The sequence below is a fragment of the Microtus oregoni genome, unplaced genomic scaffold (genome assembly GCF_018167655.1).
Source record: "Microtus oregoni isolate MIOR12 unplaced genomic scaffold, Mior012 000022F_ref0000154, whole genome shotgun sequence".
NCBI lineage: Eukaryota > Metazoa > Chordata > Mammalia > Rodentia > Cricetidae > Microtus > Microtus oregoni.
In genome coordinates this window covers 16,975,976-16,990,926 of record NW_024543081.1, presented here as the reverse complement: position 1 = coordinate 16,990,926, position 14,951 = coordinate 16,975,976, and the positions used below count along the sequence as shown (strand labels likewise).

Sequence of the window (14,951 nt, the reverse complement as noted above, 5' to 3'; positions counted from 1 at the left end):
TATTGAAAAGCAAAAGCTAGCTGAAAAATTAATGCCATTAAAAAGGATAACATCAATTTGACAGGCAAAATTCAAACCTTACAAAAGGGTGCTAAAAATGTCTAAAAGAATTCATACTGTTAAAATCGACAATCAAAATCTGTCAAAAATTTATGATAAGTTACCAGATAGAGTATCTCTCCGGGAGAATGGAAACATTTGGGGAGGGGTTTTGCTCTTGTTTCCACAGGAGAAGAAAGGCTATGGATAACATCAAAATTAATAAAGATTCAATTTGAAAAAGAGAAACCTCTTGAGAAAGAGAAATGACAGCTCATCTACAGAGGTGACAATCATGACACTGGGTCATACAGTACTTGTGTCAACTGCCAAACTATTTTTCAAATGAGTTAAACCACCTTAGGTTCCCACCAGAACTGTATAAGGACTCCAATTTCTCTACATATTGTGTTGGTTAAATGAGACTGGCCCCCAGAGGCTCATGTATTTAAATAGTTGGTCCCTAGTTGGTGGAACTGTCATGGGAAGGATCAGAAGGCCTGGCTTTATTGGAGCTGTGTCATTGGAGGTGGGTTTTGAGGTTTCAAAATCTCAGGTCAGGCCCAGTCACTGCCTCTCTGCCTCCAGCTCTCAGATTAGGACATGAGCTCTCAGCTCTGCTCTGCACCATGCATGTTGTCTGCCACCCTGCTTCCCACCCTCTGAGACTGCAAGCAAGCCCCCAATTAAATGTTTTCTTTTGAGTTGCTTTGGTCATGGTGTCTCTTCACAGCAACAGAAAACTAAGCCACTGATCAGCACTTGGTCACTATCTGTTTTGTTGCTTACAGCAAAGTCTAGTGGGTATGAAATTCCACTAAGTTGGCTTATATTTCTGAATCTAAGGCAGGATTTCCATGAGACTAATTCTAATAATTGACTCTTCATTTCCAATTTATAGGTCAGGCTTTCTTATTTCTTGAAAACTGATATATCCGGGCTGGAGAGATGGCTCAGTGGTTAAGAGCCGCTCTTCCAGAGGTCCTGAGTTCAATTCCCAGGAACCACATGGTGGCTCACAGCCATTCATAATGAGATCTGGTGCCCTCTTCTGGCCTGCAGGCAGACATTCAGGCAGATTACTTTTTTTTTTTTTTTTTTTTTTTTTTTGGATTTTTCGAGACAGGGTTTCTCCGTATCTTTTGGTTCCTGTCCTGGAACTAGCTCTTGTAGACCAGGCTGGCCTCGAACTCACAGAGATCCGCCTGCCTCTGCCTCCCGAGTGCTGGGATTAAAGGCGTGCGCCACCAACGCCCGGCTCAGGCAGATTACTTTATACATGATAAATAATAAAGAAGATAGATATATCAGATAAATTGTTTCATGTGGCCAAAGTAATGGCAAAGAAATTTCTGAAATGCAGAGCTCCAAACTACCCACACATGTTACCAATTTGGATTTTTTTAAAAAGAAGCGCCAATGCCTGGACGATCAAAGGCAGTTTACATCCAGAGGGAGCCGCGGCTTTGTGATGGACAGCAAATCGTGGGGTATGTTCTCAGTGAGGAAGTCGAGTTTATATATGGAGTTTGTATGAAAGCTTAAAAGGAATTTGGTCAGGGAGAGTTTCTACGCCCGGTCGCCACTACAGTCGCCGCACTAGGCCTGGACGGGCGAGCGACTTTTATTAGATCTCTGGGAGCTTGCGAGAGACTCAACTGGAGGGGAGGGATCCACGGAGTCATGGTGAAGAACCTGGGACTATAGTAAAGAAACTCGCCAGCTGCAACGACGGACGTAACGAGAAAGAAAGAGCAAACACAAACAACAACAAAAACAGGTGTTGTTACTGCAATGAGAGTCGCGGCCAGGCTCAGCGGTAATTTCCCAGTGGACTAGAAGAGCTGGACAAGGGCAGCCCTGGACCTCTGATGGACAGTTCCCTAGCCAGCTCCGCCTGGACCCGCCCACTGCCTTGTCTCGCGCGGTCTGAGTTCTCGTCCGCCCGCACGGGCCGACGGGAACGGCGGCCGCACTAAAGAGGGCCGACATGGCGGCAGCGGCAGCTTCGCTTCGCCGGTCGGTGCTGGGTCCCCGGGGCGTGGGGCTTCCAGGTGCAAATGCTCCGGGCCTGCTGGGCGGCGCGCGGTCCCGGCATCTTCCATTACGGACACCGCAGGTGAGTACTGGCGCGGGCCTTGGCCACCGCGCGCCCCTCAGCCCTGAAGGTCACGGCGGGGAGGCTCCGGGTGCGCGCGGGCATCGGTCCCCCACGTACCTCCTACGACTCGGCAGGGTCCCCGCTGACGGGCCGGCGCACTCGGGAAGCCAGGCTGGGTGCCCACGCCTCGGAGCGACAGGGCACGCTGGTCTGATCCCACGGTTCGGCTGTGGTGGGGTCGGGACGGGAGATTCCTGCAAAGGGCTCGCCCAGAACGACTCCCGAAGCCAGCTGTCTAGACCTGGCTGATGGCCTGAAGTGACCCCAGCCTGACCTCAGCCGGCTGCGGGTGACCTTGGTCTGCTGCCGCACTCTTGGTCACTTAGGCCTGTCTCCCGGTTCATACTCCGAGAGCATTCCTCACCTTCTCTACAAAGCCGAGCTGTGGCTGAGGAGTCGGCTGCACTAAGGGATGCGGCCGACAGTGGGCCTCTGGCGCTCTGCGGGCAGTGGCTAGTGCTGGGTGGCTGAGCGGAAGAGATGGGCGCCCATTCAGATCCCCAGGTGGGCGGGTGGGGTCTTGGCAGGTGCTGAGCGGGGCTCTTGCAGGCAGTGTCCTTGTCCTCGAAGTCTGGCCCCTCCCGGGGCCGGAAGGTGATGCTGTCAGCGTTGGGCATGCTGGCTGCTGGGGGTGCAGGGCTAGCTGTGGCTCTGCATACTGCTGTGAGTGCCAGTGACCTGGAGCTGCACCCCCCCAGCTACCCATGGTCTCACCGTGGCCTCCTCTCCTCCTTGGACCACACCAGGTGGGTGTGTAGCGGCGGGGTTGGGGGTGGACGTTTCTGGGTGAAAGGGAATCTTAAGTTTCTCTCATCCTTTTTCTCTGTAGCATCCGTAGGGGTTTCCAGGTATACAAGCAGGTGTGCTCTTCCTGCCACAGCATGGATTATGTGGCTTACCGCCATCTGGTGGGAGTGTGCTACACGGAGGAGGAAGCGAAGGCGCTGGCTGAGGAGGTGTGGGGCCAAGAGAAGGTGGAGGATACAGGGATTGGGTCTTCTACTGTGAGGGATTGAAGGACTGTAATGGGATTTTTGATGGCAGGTGGAAGTCCAGGATGGCCCTAATGAAGATGGGGAGATGTTCATGAGGCCTGGGAAGCTGTCTGACTATTTTCCAAAACCATATCCCAACCCTGAGGCTGCCAGAGCTGCTAACAATGGAGCCTTACCCCCAGACCTCAGCTACATCGTGCGAGCTAGGTACATGGGTTGCCCTTACTGCAGGGCTGCAAACAGGGAGGGAAATTAGCTTTGTGGTAAGGACTGAGCCACGGGTCTGCTTCTAGGCATGGTGGTGAAGACTATGTATTCTCCTTGCTCACTGGGTACTGTGAGCCCCCCACTGGGGTGTCATTGCGAGAAGGCCTGTACTTCAACCCTTACTTTCCTGGCCAGGCCATTGGCATGGCTCCTCCCATCTACAATGAAGTCTTGGAGTATGATGATGGTGAGTGTCTTTGACCATGGATCCTTTCCTATTCCCAGCATGCTTCCCTTATATTCCTGGGTCTAGAGGTCTGTTCTCCTCTTACCTGCAATGTTTGTTGACTGTACATATCTAAAAAGGCTTTGGGAACAACTTCATAGTCCTGTAGGGTTCCTGTCCCTTTAAAGCCTTGTAATGGATAGTCCCTGCCTCTGTGGAGCACAGTGCACAGAGGGTTGCCCTGGATTGGCACAAGCCCCCAAAGGTAGTTCTCACCATTTGTCCTTGGCCCAGGCACCCCAGCTACCATGTCGCAAGTAGCCAAGGATGTCGCCACTTTCCTTCGATGGGCATCGGAGCCAGAACATGACCATCGGAAACGCATGGGGCTCAAGGTGAAGGGTTGGGAAGGGTCACAGTGGGCATAGGGAAGGGGTCTTTCCTGTCTACCTTTTCTGAACTTGCTTTGTTCCCAGATGTTGTTGATGATGGGCTTGCTGCTGCCCCTGACCTATGCCATGAAGCGGCATAAGTGGTCAGTCCTGAAGAGTCGAAAGTTGGCATACCGGCCACCCAAGTGACCCTGTCCAATATCTGCTTGTCATCTTGCCTGAACAAGCCCTCAGCAGTCCAGGAACAGTCCTAGGCCTTTCAGGCCTAGCCCCTTTTCATCTGATACACGGAAATGGGGTAGGAGACCAGACTCTTGCTTCTGATCTTCCTTCAGCCCTCATTGTGGGAATAAATTAAGTTTCTCAACATACACATTTTAGCTATTCAATGACTGAAACCCAAATTGCCAAGGAGCCCTGGGACCCATATTTCCCTGCAATATTGTTCCTTATCTAGTATTCTGGGCATTATAAATGTGGGCCAGAATGCAAAACTTGGCTGCTAAGAGCAGTACCATTCAGATTAGAGAGATGGCTTAGCAGTTAAGAGCGCTGGCTGCTTTTCTAGAGGACCCAGGTTCAGTTTGCGGCAGTCACAACTCCAGTCCCAGGGGATCTGAAACCCTCTTCTGGTCTCCAAAGGCACTGCGTGAATGTAGTGCAAAGGCGTACCTATGGCAACAACCACCGCCCTACCCCCAGTCTCAAAATATTTTATTTCCGAAAAAGCAGCACTGCACTGTTCAACAGAGTGGCTGTGCCTTGGCAGAGCTGGAAAGGGGTTCCCGCTTCCACACTGATGGCAGCAGGGAGCCTTCAGATCTTCAGGAAGACCTAGAGCAGCATCACTGGTGGAGCAGTGCTATCTTGGCGGGGCAGGGGATGAGGAAGTTCTCAGAAATGTTGAGTAGCCAGGCAGAGGGGATCTGGGATGTCTTAGTCTTGGCTGAACAGATAAAAGGGTTGTGCTGCAAATATTTGTGAAAGTGTCTGGTATTTATCAGGGAATGACACCTAGTAGTCTCCAGGGCAGTTAGGCATCTAGGCCAAACTGGCCACGACTAGATTCATAAAGCGGCAGCACTTCTATTCATAAAGAGCGGTGACAGATGGTTGTCAGGATCACAAAGGCATGACTCCCCATGCTAAAGCATCCCTTTGGTGAAGGAGAAATACCCAGTCCATTGCTGGTTTCATACCAGCTGAAACAGCTGAAAATAGTGATTGGATTATAGGATTCAAGAAGGGCAGCAAAGGGCCAGGGTTAGTGAGAGGAACTCCTAGTAGATTAGCAGTCTGAGGAGCCCCTGTAGGATTGAAGGCTCTGGAAAGACCCTAGTACCATGATCTGTGACCACTGGAACTTTAGTCTAAATCTACTCTTGAGTAGTCTCCTGGTTGTGGTTTGGGGAGCTCCATCTGCAACTGAGGAGTAGAATCTGTTTCCTTGCTCCCAGGCAGCTGGACTAGTATAGTATAGCTCTGCATCAAGACTAGGACACAGGCTGGTTCTTGTGTGTGTCTTTAATTACTGGCTTGTGGCCCTTGTTCCTTAACAGTGCATCTCTGGCCGGGCGGTGGTGGCGCACGCCTTTAATTCCAGCACTCGGGAGGCAGAGGCAGGCGGATCTCTGAGTTCGAGACCAGCCTGGTCTACAAGAGCTAGTTCCAGGACAGGCTCCAAAACCAAAGAGAAACCGTGTCTCGAAAAAACAAACAAACAAAAAAACAGTGCATCTCTGTCCCCAACAAGCAGAGGTCCCCTGCGACGTTTGAGTGGTGGTGGTACAGTGACTTGGGCCTGTGACAGGAGGGCCATTGTCTCTGTAACCTGGAGAAGAAGATAGGTTATTTCTATTTGTTCTATATTGTATCCCCTCATCTCTACCCAACCTCTTGTACCTTTGGTGTCTTCTAGGTGGAGGCCGTAGTAAGGGGATCCCAAGTACAGGGCCTTTGGGTGCTACACATCTCACAGCCAGGGCGGTTTGAGGCATTGATGAAGGTGCAGGAAGGGCAAGACCAGCCAGGCTGGGAAGATGGGAAGACCGTTGATGCATCCCATCTCCTTCCAGTGCCCACAGCTGCCCATATCTAGCCCACTCCCAGAGGCTCTGGTTATTTGCCCACCTGAGGGGGATTGGGGAGACTGGAACTGGCTGGCTGGAGGGTGTGAGGCTGCTCCAATGACTGAGGAAACAAGCATCCTGATTTCCCATCCATCTTGGAATGTTGAGGGCTATGTCCTGTGACAGAGGAGAAGGCTCAGGGCCATCTCAAAACTATACCCCACCTCTCTTACCACCATTAAGAACTAACCTGAAGCTTCTCGGGGGGCTGAAAGCAAGTAGAGAAAAGCAGGGTCCCCATCTTGCGAGACCCCATAGGAAGCAAGGCTTCGTTCAGGCACACACAGGCACCGCCCAATGACCCAGCGCTGCACAGCTGGCGGGAAACCGAACTCTGAGAACACCTGAGGCCAGAACATCAGGGCCAGGCAGTGTTACCTAGGATCCATGCTATACATGTAAGATTCCCAGTGCCCCATGCTCACCTTTTCCTGGAGGGCTGCAATGGAGCAGTGTGGGTGGATCTGCAGTGAGACATGGGCAGATGATGCAGAAGACAAAACAGATGTGGCATCTTCAACTGTGACTTGCAACCTATGTCAAAATGTAGATCAGAGGGTTGGACAGTTAACCTAGGAGGGTCAGGAGGACAGAGTAAGCAATGCAAGATCAGGCTCTACCTGATGGGACCTGGTGGGAACCAGGCCTCCATGAGCTGGACATTGAGAGCCACATGATGCTGTGCCAGGATTGCTGCCACATGAGCTGCTTCTTTCTCATCTCCATCTGCAATGGCCTGGGCCAGGCGTGTAGCCAGCTCTTCTACGGGTAGAAAAGACAACTATCACAACCAGACACCAGCCATAGCTCTCCCAAGTCCCTCCAGTCTGTCCTTACCATTTTTCAAGTTTCCAGAACTTTGAGGAAGATCCACCTCAGGTTGGGTTGCTTTAGATATTTGAGCCACAGAAGAACATGGTGGAGAAAGGGGGCACATTTCTGGGGCTGGGGCTTGGCTGCCATTGCCTAAGAAAGAAGATACGGAGTAGGCTAGTGGTCTCTATCCTCAGGATTTTAGGACCTTTGCGTTCTTGGTCTGACCACACTATCCTTAGGTCATAATTCAGGCTAAGCCTTCCTCTCCCAATCTTGGCCCTCAAAACAACAAAAACTCTCAGCTGGACAGAGATGGATCAACATTTCAGAGCGTCTGATGCTCTCGCAGAACACCCTGGTTTGGTTCCCATAAACTAACAACTACCTGTAACTCTCCATTTCAAGGGATCCAATGACCTGGCCTCTGGGGCACCAAGTACACTGGTACAAACACACACAGAGAAAATATTTATATGTAAAATTAAAAGAAAAATCCTCAGAAATTCTGGTACCAGTGCTATATCTGATTCATCCTTGGTATCATTTTTTTAAATTTATTAAAAAACTATTTTCTCATTTTACATATCAGTTCCAGTTCCCACTCCCCTTTGTATTAATCTTTATGAACCCTTCTGCCAGCTGGTCCCACCTGTGCATCTCCTGTTTAGCAGAATCAAACCAACCCCTCAGATGGGGGCTTGCCATTTCCTGCCCAGCAGCAGACCTGTAGTCAGTGACCCCCTCTCAGTACCCTCAGGAGTCTTCTGGCTCTCTAATCTACAGAGAATACTACACTGTTTGTTCTGGCATCCTTACAGAACTTGATATACTGCAGTTTCTACTTATCTCCTGAAAGCCAGCACACTGCAATAAGGGATCCCCACCCAGTCATGATAGCTCCCATAATGACCTAGGCCCTTGATACCCTGAACCATGTCACCACTGAGATGGGTAGAGCTTTTCAAGAACTTTGCCTGAATTCTGAAGGTCACTTGCACAAGTTTCCCTTGGAGAATTTGTACTTCTTGCATTTTGGGCCATGAAACTTAAGCCATATTCTTTTAATTTCATTCTTCAAGAAGACTTTAAGACCTTATTTCTTTTGGTTATTTACTTTTTTGTTTGTTTGGTTTTTGAAAGAGTCTCTCTACATAGCCCTGGCTGTTCTGGAACTATGCAGATTAGGCTGGCCTTTGAACTCACAGAGATCCACCAGTCTCTACCTCCCAAGTGCTAGAACTAAAGATGTATGCCAGCACACCCAAGGAGACCCTATTTTAAGTAGCAGCCTTCCCTCCCAGCTTTCTCATTCCTTCTACCATCTAACTGAAGTTTATTTATTCTAAAAATAAATAAATAAGGAGGGCAAATTAGAAGTTTGGATCATAATAAAAAAAAGTGTCCACAGGCTGGAGAACTGGATCAGTGGTTAAGAGCACTTGTTCCACTTCCAGGGAACTGGGGTGCAGTTCTCAGCAACCACATGAAAGCTCACAACCATCTCTAACTCCAGTCCCTGGGGATCTGATGCCTTCTCCTAGCCTTCAAGGACACTAGGCATGCACATGGTGCAAAGACATGCATGCATGTAGAGAAAAGATCCACACATATAAAACATTTTAATCTAAAAAATTGAAAAGTTCCCAGGAAGGGGCTGGAAAGATGGCTCAGAGGTTAAGTACTGGCTGCTCTTCCAGAGGTCCTGAGTTCAATTCCCAGCAACCACATGGTGGCTCACAATCATTTATGAGATCTGGTGCCCTCTTCTGGTGGGCAGGCATACATGCAGACAGAACATTGGATACATAATAAATAAATAATTAAAAAAATAAAAAAGTGCCCAGGAAGGTCATGGAGAGAGAGTTCAGCAGGTTAAAGTACTATTTTGTGCCGGGCGGTGGTGGTGCACGCCTTTAATCCCAGCACTTGGGAGGCAGAGGCAGGCGGATCTCTGTGAGTTCAAGACCAGCCTGGTCTACAAGAGCTAGTTCCAGGACAGGCTCCAAAACCACATAGAAACCCTGCCTCGAAAAAAACCAAAAAAAAAAAAGGTACTATTTTGTTTTGTTTTGGAGACAGGATTTCTCTGTGTAGCCCTGGCTGTCCTGGAACTTACTCTAGACAAGGCTAGCCTCAGAGATCCGCCTGATTCTGCCTCCCGAGTGCTGGTATTAAAGGCCTGCGCCATGCCATCCAGCTTAAAGTGCTTTTCATATAGGAAGAATTTAAATCTCCCCAAACCAAATAAAGCCAAGCTTGGAAGTGTGTGTCTGTTACCCCAATGTTTCTATGGTAAGATGGGGGATAGAGACAAGAGAATAAGCAGAAACTTCATGGGAGTTAGGGAAACTAGTCTGACTTATAAAGTAGCTAACAGCAGAGACTCTGTCTCAAACAAGATGGAAAGTGAGGACTAACACCCAAGGTTGTCCTCTGACTTCCATACATGCCATGCACATATATGCCTGCATACATACATACATACCACATATACACACACAAAGGAAAAAAGAGAGTTCCGCAGTTGGCTTTTTTTTTTTTTTTTTTTTTTTGGTTTTTCGAAACAGGGTTTCTCTGTGGCTTTGGAGCCTGTCCTGGGACTAGCTCTGTAGACCAGGCTGGCCTCGAACTCACAGAGATCCGCCTGCCTCTGCCTCCCGAGTGCTGGGATTAAAGGCGTGTGCCACCATCGCCCGGCTCCGCAGTTGGGTAGTACACATCTGTATCAACACTGGGTACAGAGGTAAGTGGATCATTAACAGTTCAAAGTCAGCTTGGGCTAGATAGTGAGTTTGAGATCCGCCTGGACTACACACTTGTCACAGTGAATAGTCTAAAGCAAGGGCTACATAAACATCCGGTAAATGAATGACCTGAAAGTCTTCCTCAATGCTGAGTTACCCCTGCCCCTCTAGCAGCTTTTCCTCAGGTCTTATTTGTAAGCTGCCCTATATCTCCTTAGGGCACAGGCTACATCAGTGGTTCTCACTCTATGGGTCATGACCCCTTTGGGTGGGGTCAAATGACTGTTTCACAGGGGTCACCATTGGAAAACACAGATATTTACATTATGACTCATAACAGTAGCAAAATTACAGTTATGAAGTAATTTTATGGTTAGAGATCACGACAACATGAGGTAGCAGAAATAGGAAGGTTGAGAATCACTGATCCACATGCAAGGCCGTCTTTTCTCTATGCTTCCCTCTCAGACTTAGGCTGACCTCTCCAGAGCCCCAGCCATGTCCGTGCTTTCCCAAGCAGGCACTGTGTACAAGCCTCACACTAACTGGTCCCTCTATCTCCATTTTAACCACTAATTCTTCCAGTTTAACAACCATAAAACCTATCTAATTTCCTCTCCTAAGGTCCTCGGGTCTTTTTTTCTAACCTTGGCTACACCACTCTATATGACTAGAGAGTCTGTCTTTAGTAGCACAGACCTGAACCTGTTATTTTTCCACTGAACACAATGCTGTTCTTGAACTTTTGGCCCTGCAGCAGGGCTTGTTCTTCCTTTTCACACTTGTCTGGTATTCCAGGTGTCAGCTCTTGAACCTCTCATTTTCTCCACTTTCTTCCTCTTGGAAGCCTTCCTAGACGCCCAGCTTCTCCCATCACTGTCCCTACCCACGACTAAGAGGCCTGCATTTATTCCACGACACTGACCATTTTGTCCCTCCGCGGTGGCATCTCGCACCAGTGCTGCCCACTGCTGTGCTTCCTGGGAGTTGAGGAAGTGCACACTGAAGGTTCCAGGCCCTCCTGGCGGAGGCTGCAGCTCATGTTGGTTAGGTCCACGCACTGTATAGCAAATGGACTCCAAGGGCCATTCTAAACTGACCTGAAGAGGGAGAGTATGCTGGGTCAGTGGTCCTCATCTTTAGCCAAGATCAAAGGAAAAGAAAACAAGAGGTCATTTTTACCGTCCTAAGCCTTTCTTTCCTGTTATCGTACCAATTTCTCATGAGAGTTTGTAAAGCATTAACCCCATTTTCACAGACAAGCAAAGAAAAGTAACTGCTTAAGGGCAGTTGGCAGGGGAATGGAGACGCTTGACTCCACTGTCCCGGCCCACACTCACCGCCCCTGGCCCGGTGCCCAACAGCCCCAGCCGGAAGCGCCCAGGACGCTCAGGGTCGGCGCTTAACTGCAGCCTCCGAAGCTGCGCCTCGGTGTCGTGCCCGGCGCCCAGCGGTCTCACCGCGGCCTGCACTGCCAGGAGCACCGCAGGCGAACTAGGGTTTGCAGCTGCTGCAGCCCCGCCGGCGGGCGGCGCCATATCTGGTGCGGCAGAGTCCTGACCCTCCGAGAGCGCTTCCGTCATACGGAGCTGTCGAGCGCTTCCGCCGACCAGAAACTCGGGCTATGGGCCTAGGTTCCGGATGCGCCAAGCGCGGAAAACATGAAGGACCCAGGGTCGCGCACTACCTGAGCTCGACGGCCCGCTGTGCTCAGGGATAGAGAAGGTCCAACCTCCAGGCACGCTAGTCACGTTTGAGCTGGGCCCGGGGACAGTGTCAGAGACCAGACACCGGTCACAAAATGAAGGATGGACTTTTCTCAAAGGTTCGCACGGGCGATAGCCGCTGCCCGACGTAAGGCAACACCAACCCCAGTACCCGGCAGGAGCAGGGTCCCAATCCACACACACACCAGACGCTGGTGAGTCTGTTCCACCCTGGGAAAAGGGTTGCCCCCCCCCGAGGGCGGGGCGGGGCTGCCCTAACCAATGAACACTAAGAGGGGAGGCGGGTTCTTAAGCGAGGGCGAGACAGACAAGCTACACAGCCAGTAGAAGGGGAAGATAAAGTTGAGTGGCGGAGAATTTCCCCAATGGCTTGTCGCGGTCTGGATCCTGAGGTCGGAGCGGACCATTCAGAGGAGTGGGGCCGGGCCTGCCGGCCGCTTGTTGTTGTCGGGCCGGGGGAGGCGGAGGTCGCTGTTTCGTTCGCTGTCTGGTGCGATCTGTGGCGGTCCGCGGCAGGTCAGTCGCAAAAGCGAGTGCTGCAGGGGGGCGAGGCTATGTCGCGGCTGCAGCCCGTATGGGCCGGCAGGGCCTGGAGTAACGGGACGTCGCCGCGAAGCTTCTTCCCCCGGATACAGTGCGGCCCGAGTGGAGGCCGCGGCGCCGCCCTCCAGTCCTGAGGAGCCCGCGCCGCGCGCAGCCCGTGCCGTCGTCATCTCAGCACCGACGCTAAGCAACCCGGCTAGCCTGGCTTGATCTAGCCAATTCCTGGCAGGTGGGTGTCCGCCTTGTGCTCCAAGCGATCCCGGACTGCGGGAACCACAGTCCCCGGCAGGGCTCGCGCCTGTGCATTGCCTCATGGGACTTGTAGTTTTGCCGCTGCCTAGCCCGAGCTCCTCTCTTGGTGCACTGCCTCCTGGGGCTTGTAGTTTCCCCTTACGAATCGGATGGCGCCTCTCTGCTCCCTGGGCGGCAATGCCAGGAGAGTGCTGGCCTGAACCTATGGAGGTTTGCGTACAAAGAGAGAATTAGGCATAATTGCAAATGGAATTGAAGAACTAATGGGTTTCCTCTTCTCGCCTGGAAACAGCGAAGCAACCCATAGAACCGGGGGCTCAAGCCCCAGGTGACCGGTTCCGAACCAGATTACAGGTTCTTAGCCTGATTGAGGCCCTTAGTACAGTCTAAGGGTGTCTGCAGAGTGCCCATTTGGGTAGGGAACGTCGAGAGAGGGACTTTCCAACACTTTGAGAGTGAGCAGAATACAGGGTGGCCCTCTCATCCATTCCCCACCTCCCACTCCCAGCCACCTCCAGGACTCTTGCAGCATGTAGGAGGAGTTGGAGTTGAGCTGGACCCTGGTCTTGCCATTCTCAGGTAATAGGATCATTTCCCTGCCAATGCTGAGAGTGCTCAGGGGCAGGTAAGGGGAAGGAGAGGAGCTGCCAGATGGACTCAGCCAGACCCAGCTGCAAACAGTGCTCTACTAGTGGGTGGGAAGGTTGCAGGCAAAGCCTTTGGAGCTAGGCAGCCAAACCTGGCTTCCCGCATTCTCAGGTAGCACTGCACTAGTCCCTCTGGCACGAGAAGCCCCCGCCCAAAGGACATGAAGCTACTGGAGAACTCCAGCTTTGAGGCCATCAACTCGCAGTTGACAGTGGAGACTGGAGATGCCCATATTATTGGCAGGTGAGGCTGGAGGCTCTTGGGATCAGACTCTCGGAAGCCACCATCTTATCCCCTGAGTTAACTGCTTGGGGTCAGCGTGCTCCATGATCCTGCCTGTATTTTGTAGGATTGAAAGCTACTCGTGTAAGATGGCAGGAGATGATAAACACATGTTCAAGCAGTTCTGCCAGGAGGGCCAGCCGCATGTGTTGGAGGCACTGTCCCCACCCCAGACTTCAGGCCTCAGTCCCAGCAGGTAAGCTGAGTGGAGCCTACCTTTGGGGGTATGTGGAATGGTGGGCAAGCCTGACATTTATCTCTGTTCAGATTGAGCAAGAGCCAGGGTGGTGAGGATGAAAGCCCTCTGAGTGACAAGTGCAGTCGCAAGACCCTCTTCTATCTGATTGCTACACTCAATGAGTCCTTCAGGCCAGACTATGACTTCAGCACAGCCAGAAGCCATGAATTCAGCCGAGAGCCCAGCCTTAGCTGGGTAAGGATGGGAGAGGGACCCAGAACCTTGTAGTCATGACCATCGCCCTCCCCATTTTGAGTAGGTTCTTGGGTTCCACCTGCCATCCTGGCCCCTTGTCATCCCTGTTGTAATCCGCCGTAGGTAGTAAATGCCGTCAACTGCAGCCTGTTCTCAGCAGTTCGGGAAGACTTCAAGGCCCTGAAGCCGCAGCTGTGGAATGCAGTGGATGAGGAAATCTGCTTAGCCGAATGTGACATCTACAGGTGGGCTCACATCTTTGCAGGTAGACGTGGCAGGGGTGTGTGGCAGTGGGAGCCTCATACCTCTGCTTTCTTCCCTCTTCAGCTATAACCCAGATCTGGACTCAGACCCCTTTGGGGAAGACGGAAGCCTCTGGTCATTCAATTATTTCTTTTACAACAAGCGTCTTAAACGAATTGTCTTCTTTAGCTGCCGCTCCATCAGGTTGGTACCATTGGCACGTCCCTTTCTCCAGCCCCCTGTTCCTTAACTGGGTCTGTTCTCCCTGAGAAGGCCTGAGTAGCTGGTCCTAAGACTGGTATCTCTCTCCCCACCCAGTGGCTCCACCTACACGCCCTCAGAGGCAGGCAATGCACTGGACTTGGAACTGGGAGCAGAGGAGGTTGATGAAGAGAGTGGGCGTGGAGGCAGTGAAGGCAGGGCGGAGGAGACCAGCACCATGGAGGAAGACAGGTGTGGTGGTGGTGGAGGCTACAGCCATGGCTCCGAACTCTAGAGCCCGGAGTGGGTGGGAAAAATCAGGGTTCTCGGCCTGGTCTGGGTGGTACCTCCTGAAGTCCTACTCTGTGCCAACTTCTGCCTAGGGTTCCAGTGATCTGTATGTGATGCGGAGAAGCAGAGGTCTCAGCTTCATCCAGCTTCAACCAATGCCTGAACTTGTCTACCTACGGAGTTCCAGAGCCTCCCCAGATGCTGGCTACACCCTGGCACTGCCGCCATCCTGGCGCTGCCCAAGGCTATACCTGCCTAGCCCTTTGGTTTCAGCCTGTGGACGTCCACTCACCCCTGCAGGCTCTTACTGCCCATGCTGTGGCTGGATTAGACAGCACAGGGCCGGATAGAAAGTGACTGCTGTGCACCGCCAGCCTGCCACAGACAGGACAGCTGGATCACAGAGTTTATTTTTGTATTTCTTATTGGGCCTGTACACTCCAGCTCTAAGGGCCAGAGACTTGAGGCCCTGTAAGCGGTGCCCAGTGTTTTATAGGGTCTGGTCTTGGACCAGCCCCTGGTGCCCACTTTTGCCCCCCACCTTACCAGGTGGGCCACATGCACTGAGTGTCACTTTGCTGCAGCTCATTCATTTCCAATAAAAGTTTCTGTGACTTCGAAG

At 51.6% G+C, this 14,951-nt stretch overlaps 3 protein-coding genes across 3 annotated transcripts; 2 read left to right on the top strand and 1 right to left on the bottom strand.

The window, feature by feature from the left end:
• The first annotated feature begins 1,988 nt into the window (after positions 1-1,988).
• LOC121461124 (cytochrome c1, heme protein, mitochondrial) lies at positions 1,989-4,391 on the top strand. Its single transcript, XM_041671925.1, has 7 exons — positions 1,989-2,158; positions 2,750-2,946; positions 3,030-3,156; positions 3,245-3,402; positions 3,489-3,649; positions 3,923-4,023; positions 4,105-4,391. Exons 1-7 carry the CDS (start codon positions 2,030-2,032, stop codon positions 4,207-4,209), a joined length of 978 nt encoding a protein of 325 aa, XP_041527859.1. The 5' UTR covers positions 1,989-2,029; the 3' UTR covers positions 4,210-4,391.
• Positions 4,392-4,507: 116 nt separating this feature from the next.
• On the bottom strand, positions 4,508-11,376 carry Sharpin (SHANK associated RH domain interactor). Its single transcript, XM_041671923.1, has 9 exons — positions 11,050-11,376; positions 10,635-10,809; positions 6,987-7,115; positions 6,770-6,911; positions 6,575-6,683; positions 6,340-6,493; positions 6,151-6,266; positions 5,923-6,051; positions 4,508-5,851 (listed from the first exon to the last, which is right to left on the bottom strand). The coding sequence occupies exons 1-8, from the start codon at positions 11,290-11,292 to the stop codon at positions 5,935-5,937; spliced, it is 1,185 nt and encodes a 394-aa protein (XP_041527857.1). The 5' UTR covers positions 11,293-11,376; the 3' UTR covers positions 4,508-5,851; positions 5,923-5,934.
• A 345-nt stretch (positions 11,377-11,721) lies between these two features.
• Maf1 (MAF1 homolog, negative regulator of RNA polymerase III) lies at positions 11,722-14,950 on the top strand. The gene is made up of 8 exons (XM_041671926.1): positions 11,722-12,208; positions 12,991-13,122; positions 13,229-13,357; positions 13,429-13,594; positions 13,718-13,839; positions 13,922-14,041; positions 14,156-14,290; positions 14,422-14,950. The coding sequence occupies exons 2-8, from the start codon at positions 13,040-13,042 to the stop codon at positions 14,441-14,443; spliced, it is 777 nt and encodes a 258-aa protein (XP_041527860.1). The 5' UTR covers positions 11,722-12,208; positions 12,991-13,039; the 3' UTR covers positions 14,444-14,950.
• Position 14,951: the final 1 nt, after the last annotated feature.

Excerpts from the sequence above, each read along its gene's own strand:
- LOC121461124 (XM_041671925.1), top strand. The coding sequence starts at position 2,030 with ATGGCGGCAGCGGCAGCTTCGCTTCGCCGGTCGGTGCTGGGTCCCCGG. Across the intron at positions 3,157-3,244 it reads CGAAGGCGCTGGCTGAGGAG|GTGGAAGTCCAGGATGGCCC; the intron begins GTGTGGGGCCAA and ends TTTTGATGGCAG. Across the intron at positions 3,403-3,488 it reads AGCTACATCGTGCGAGCTAG|GCATGGTGGTGAAGACTATG; the intron begins GTACATGGGTTG and ends GTCTGCTTCTAG.
- Sharpin (XM_041671923.1), bottom strand. The coding sequence starts at position 11,292 with ATGACGGAAGCGCTCTCGGAGGGTCAGGACTCTGCCGCACCAGATATG. Across the intron at positions 10,810-11,049 it reads TGGGCACCGGGCCAGGGGCG|GTCAGTTTAGAATGGCCCTT; the intron begins GTGAGTGTGGGC and ends CTCCCTCTTCAG. Across the intron at positions 7,116-10,634 it reads CACCGCGGAGGGACAAAATG|GCAATGGCAGCCAAGCCCCA; the intron begins GTCAGTGTCGTG and ends CTTCTTTCTTAG.
- Maf1 (XM_041671926.1), top strand. The coding sequence starts at position 13,040 with ATGAAGCTACTGGAGAACTCCAGCTTTGAGGCCATCAACTCGCAGTTG. Across the intron at positions 13,123-13,228 it reads GATGCCCATATTATTGGCAG|GATTGAAAGCTACTCGTGTA; the intron begins GTGAGGCTGGAG and ends TGTATTTTGTAG. Across the intron at positions 14,042-14,155 it reads TTTAGCTGCCGCTCCATCAG|TGGCTCCACCTACACGCCCT; the intron begins GTTGGTACCATT and ends CTCCCCACCCAG.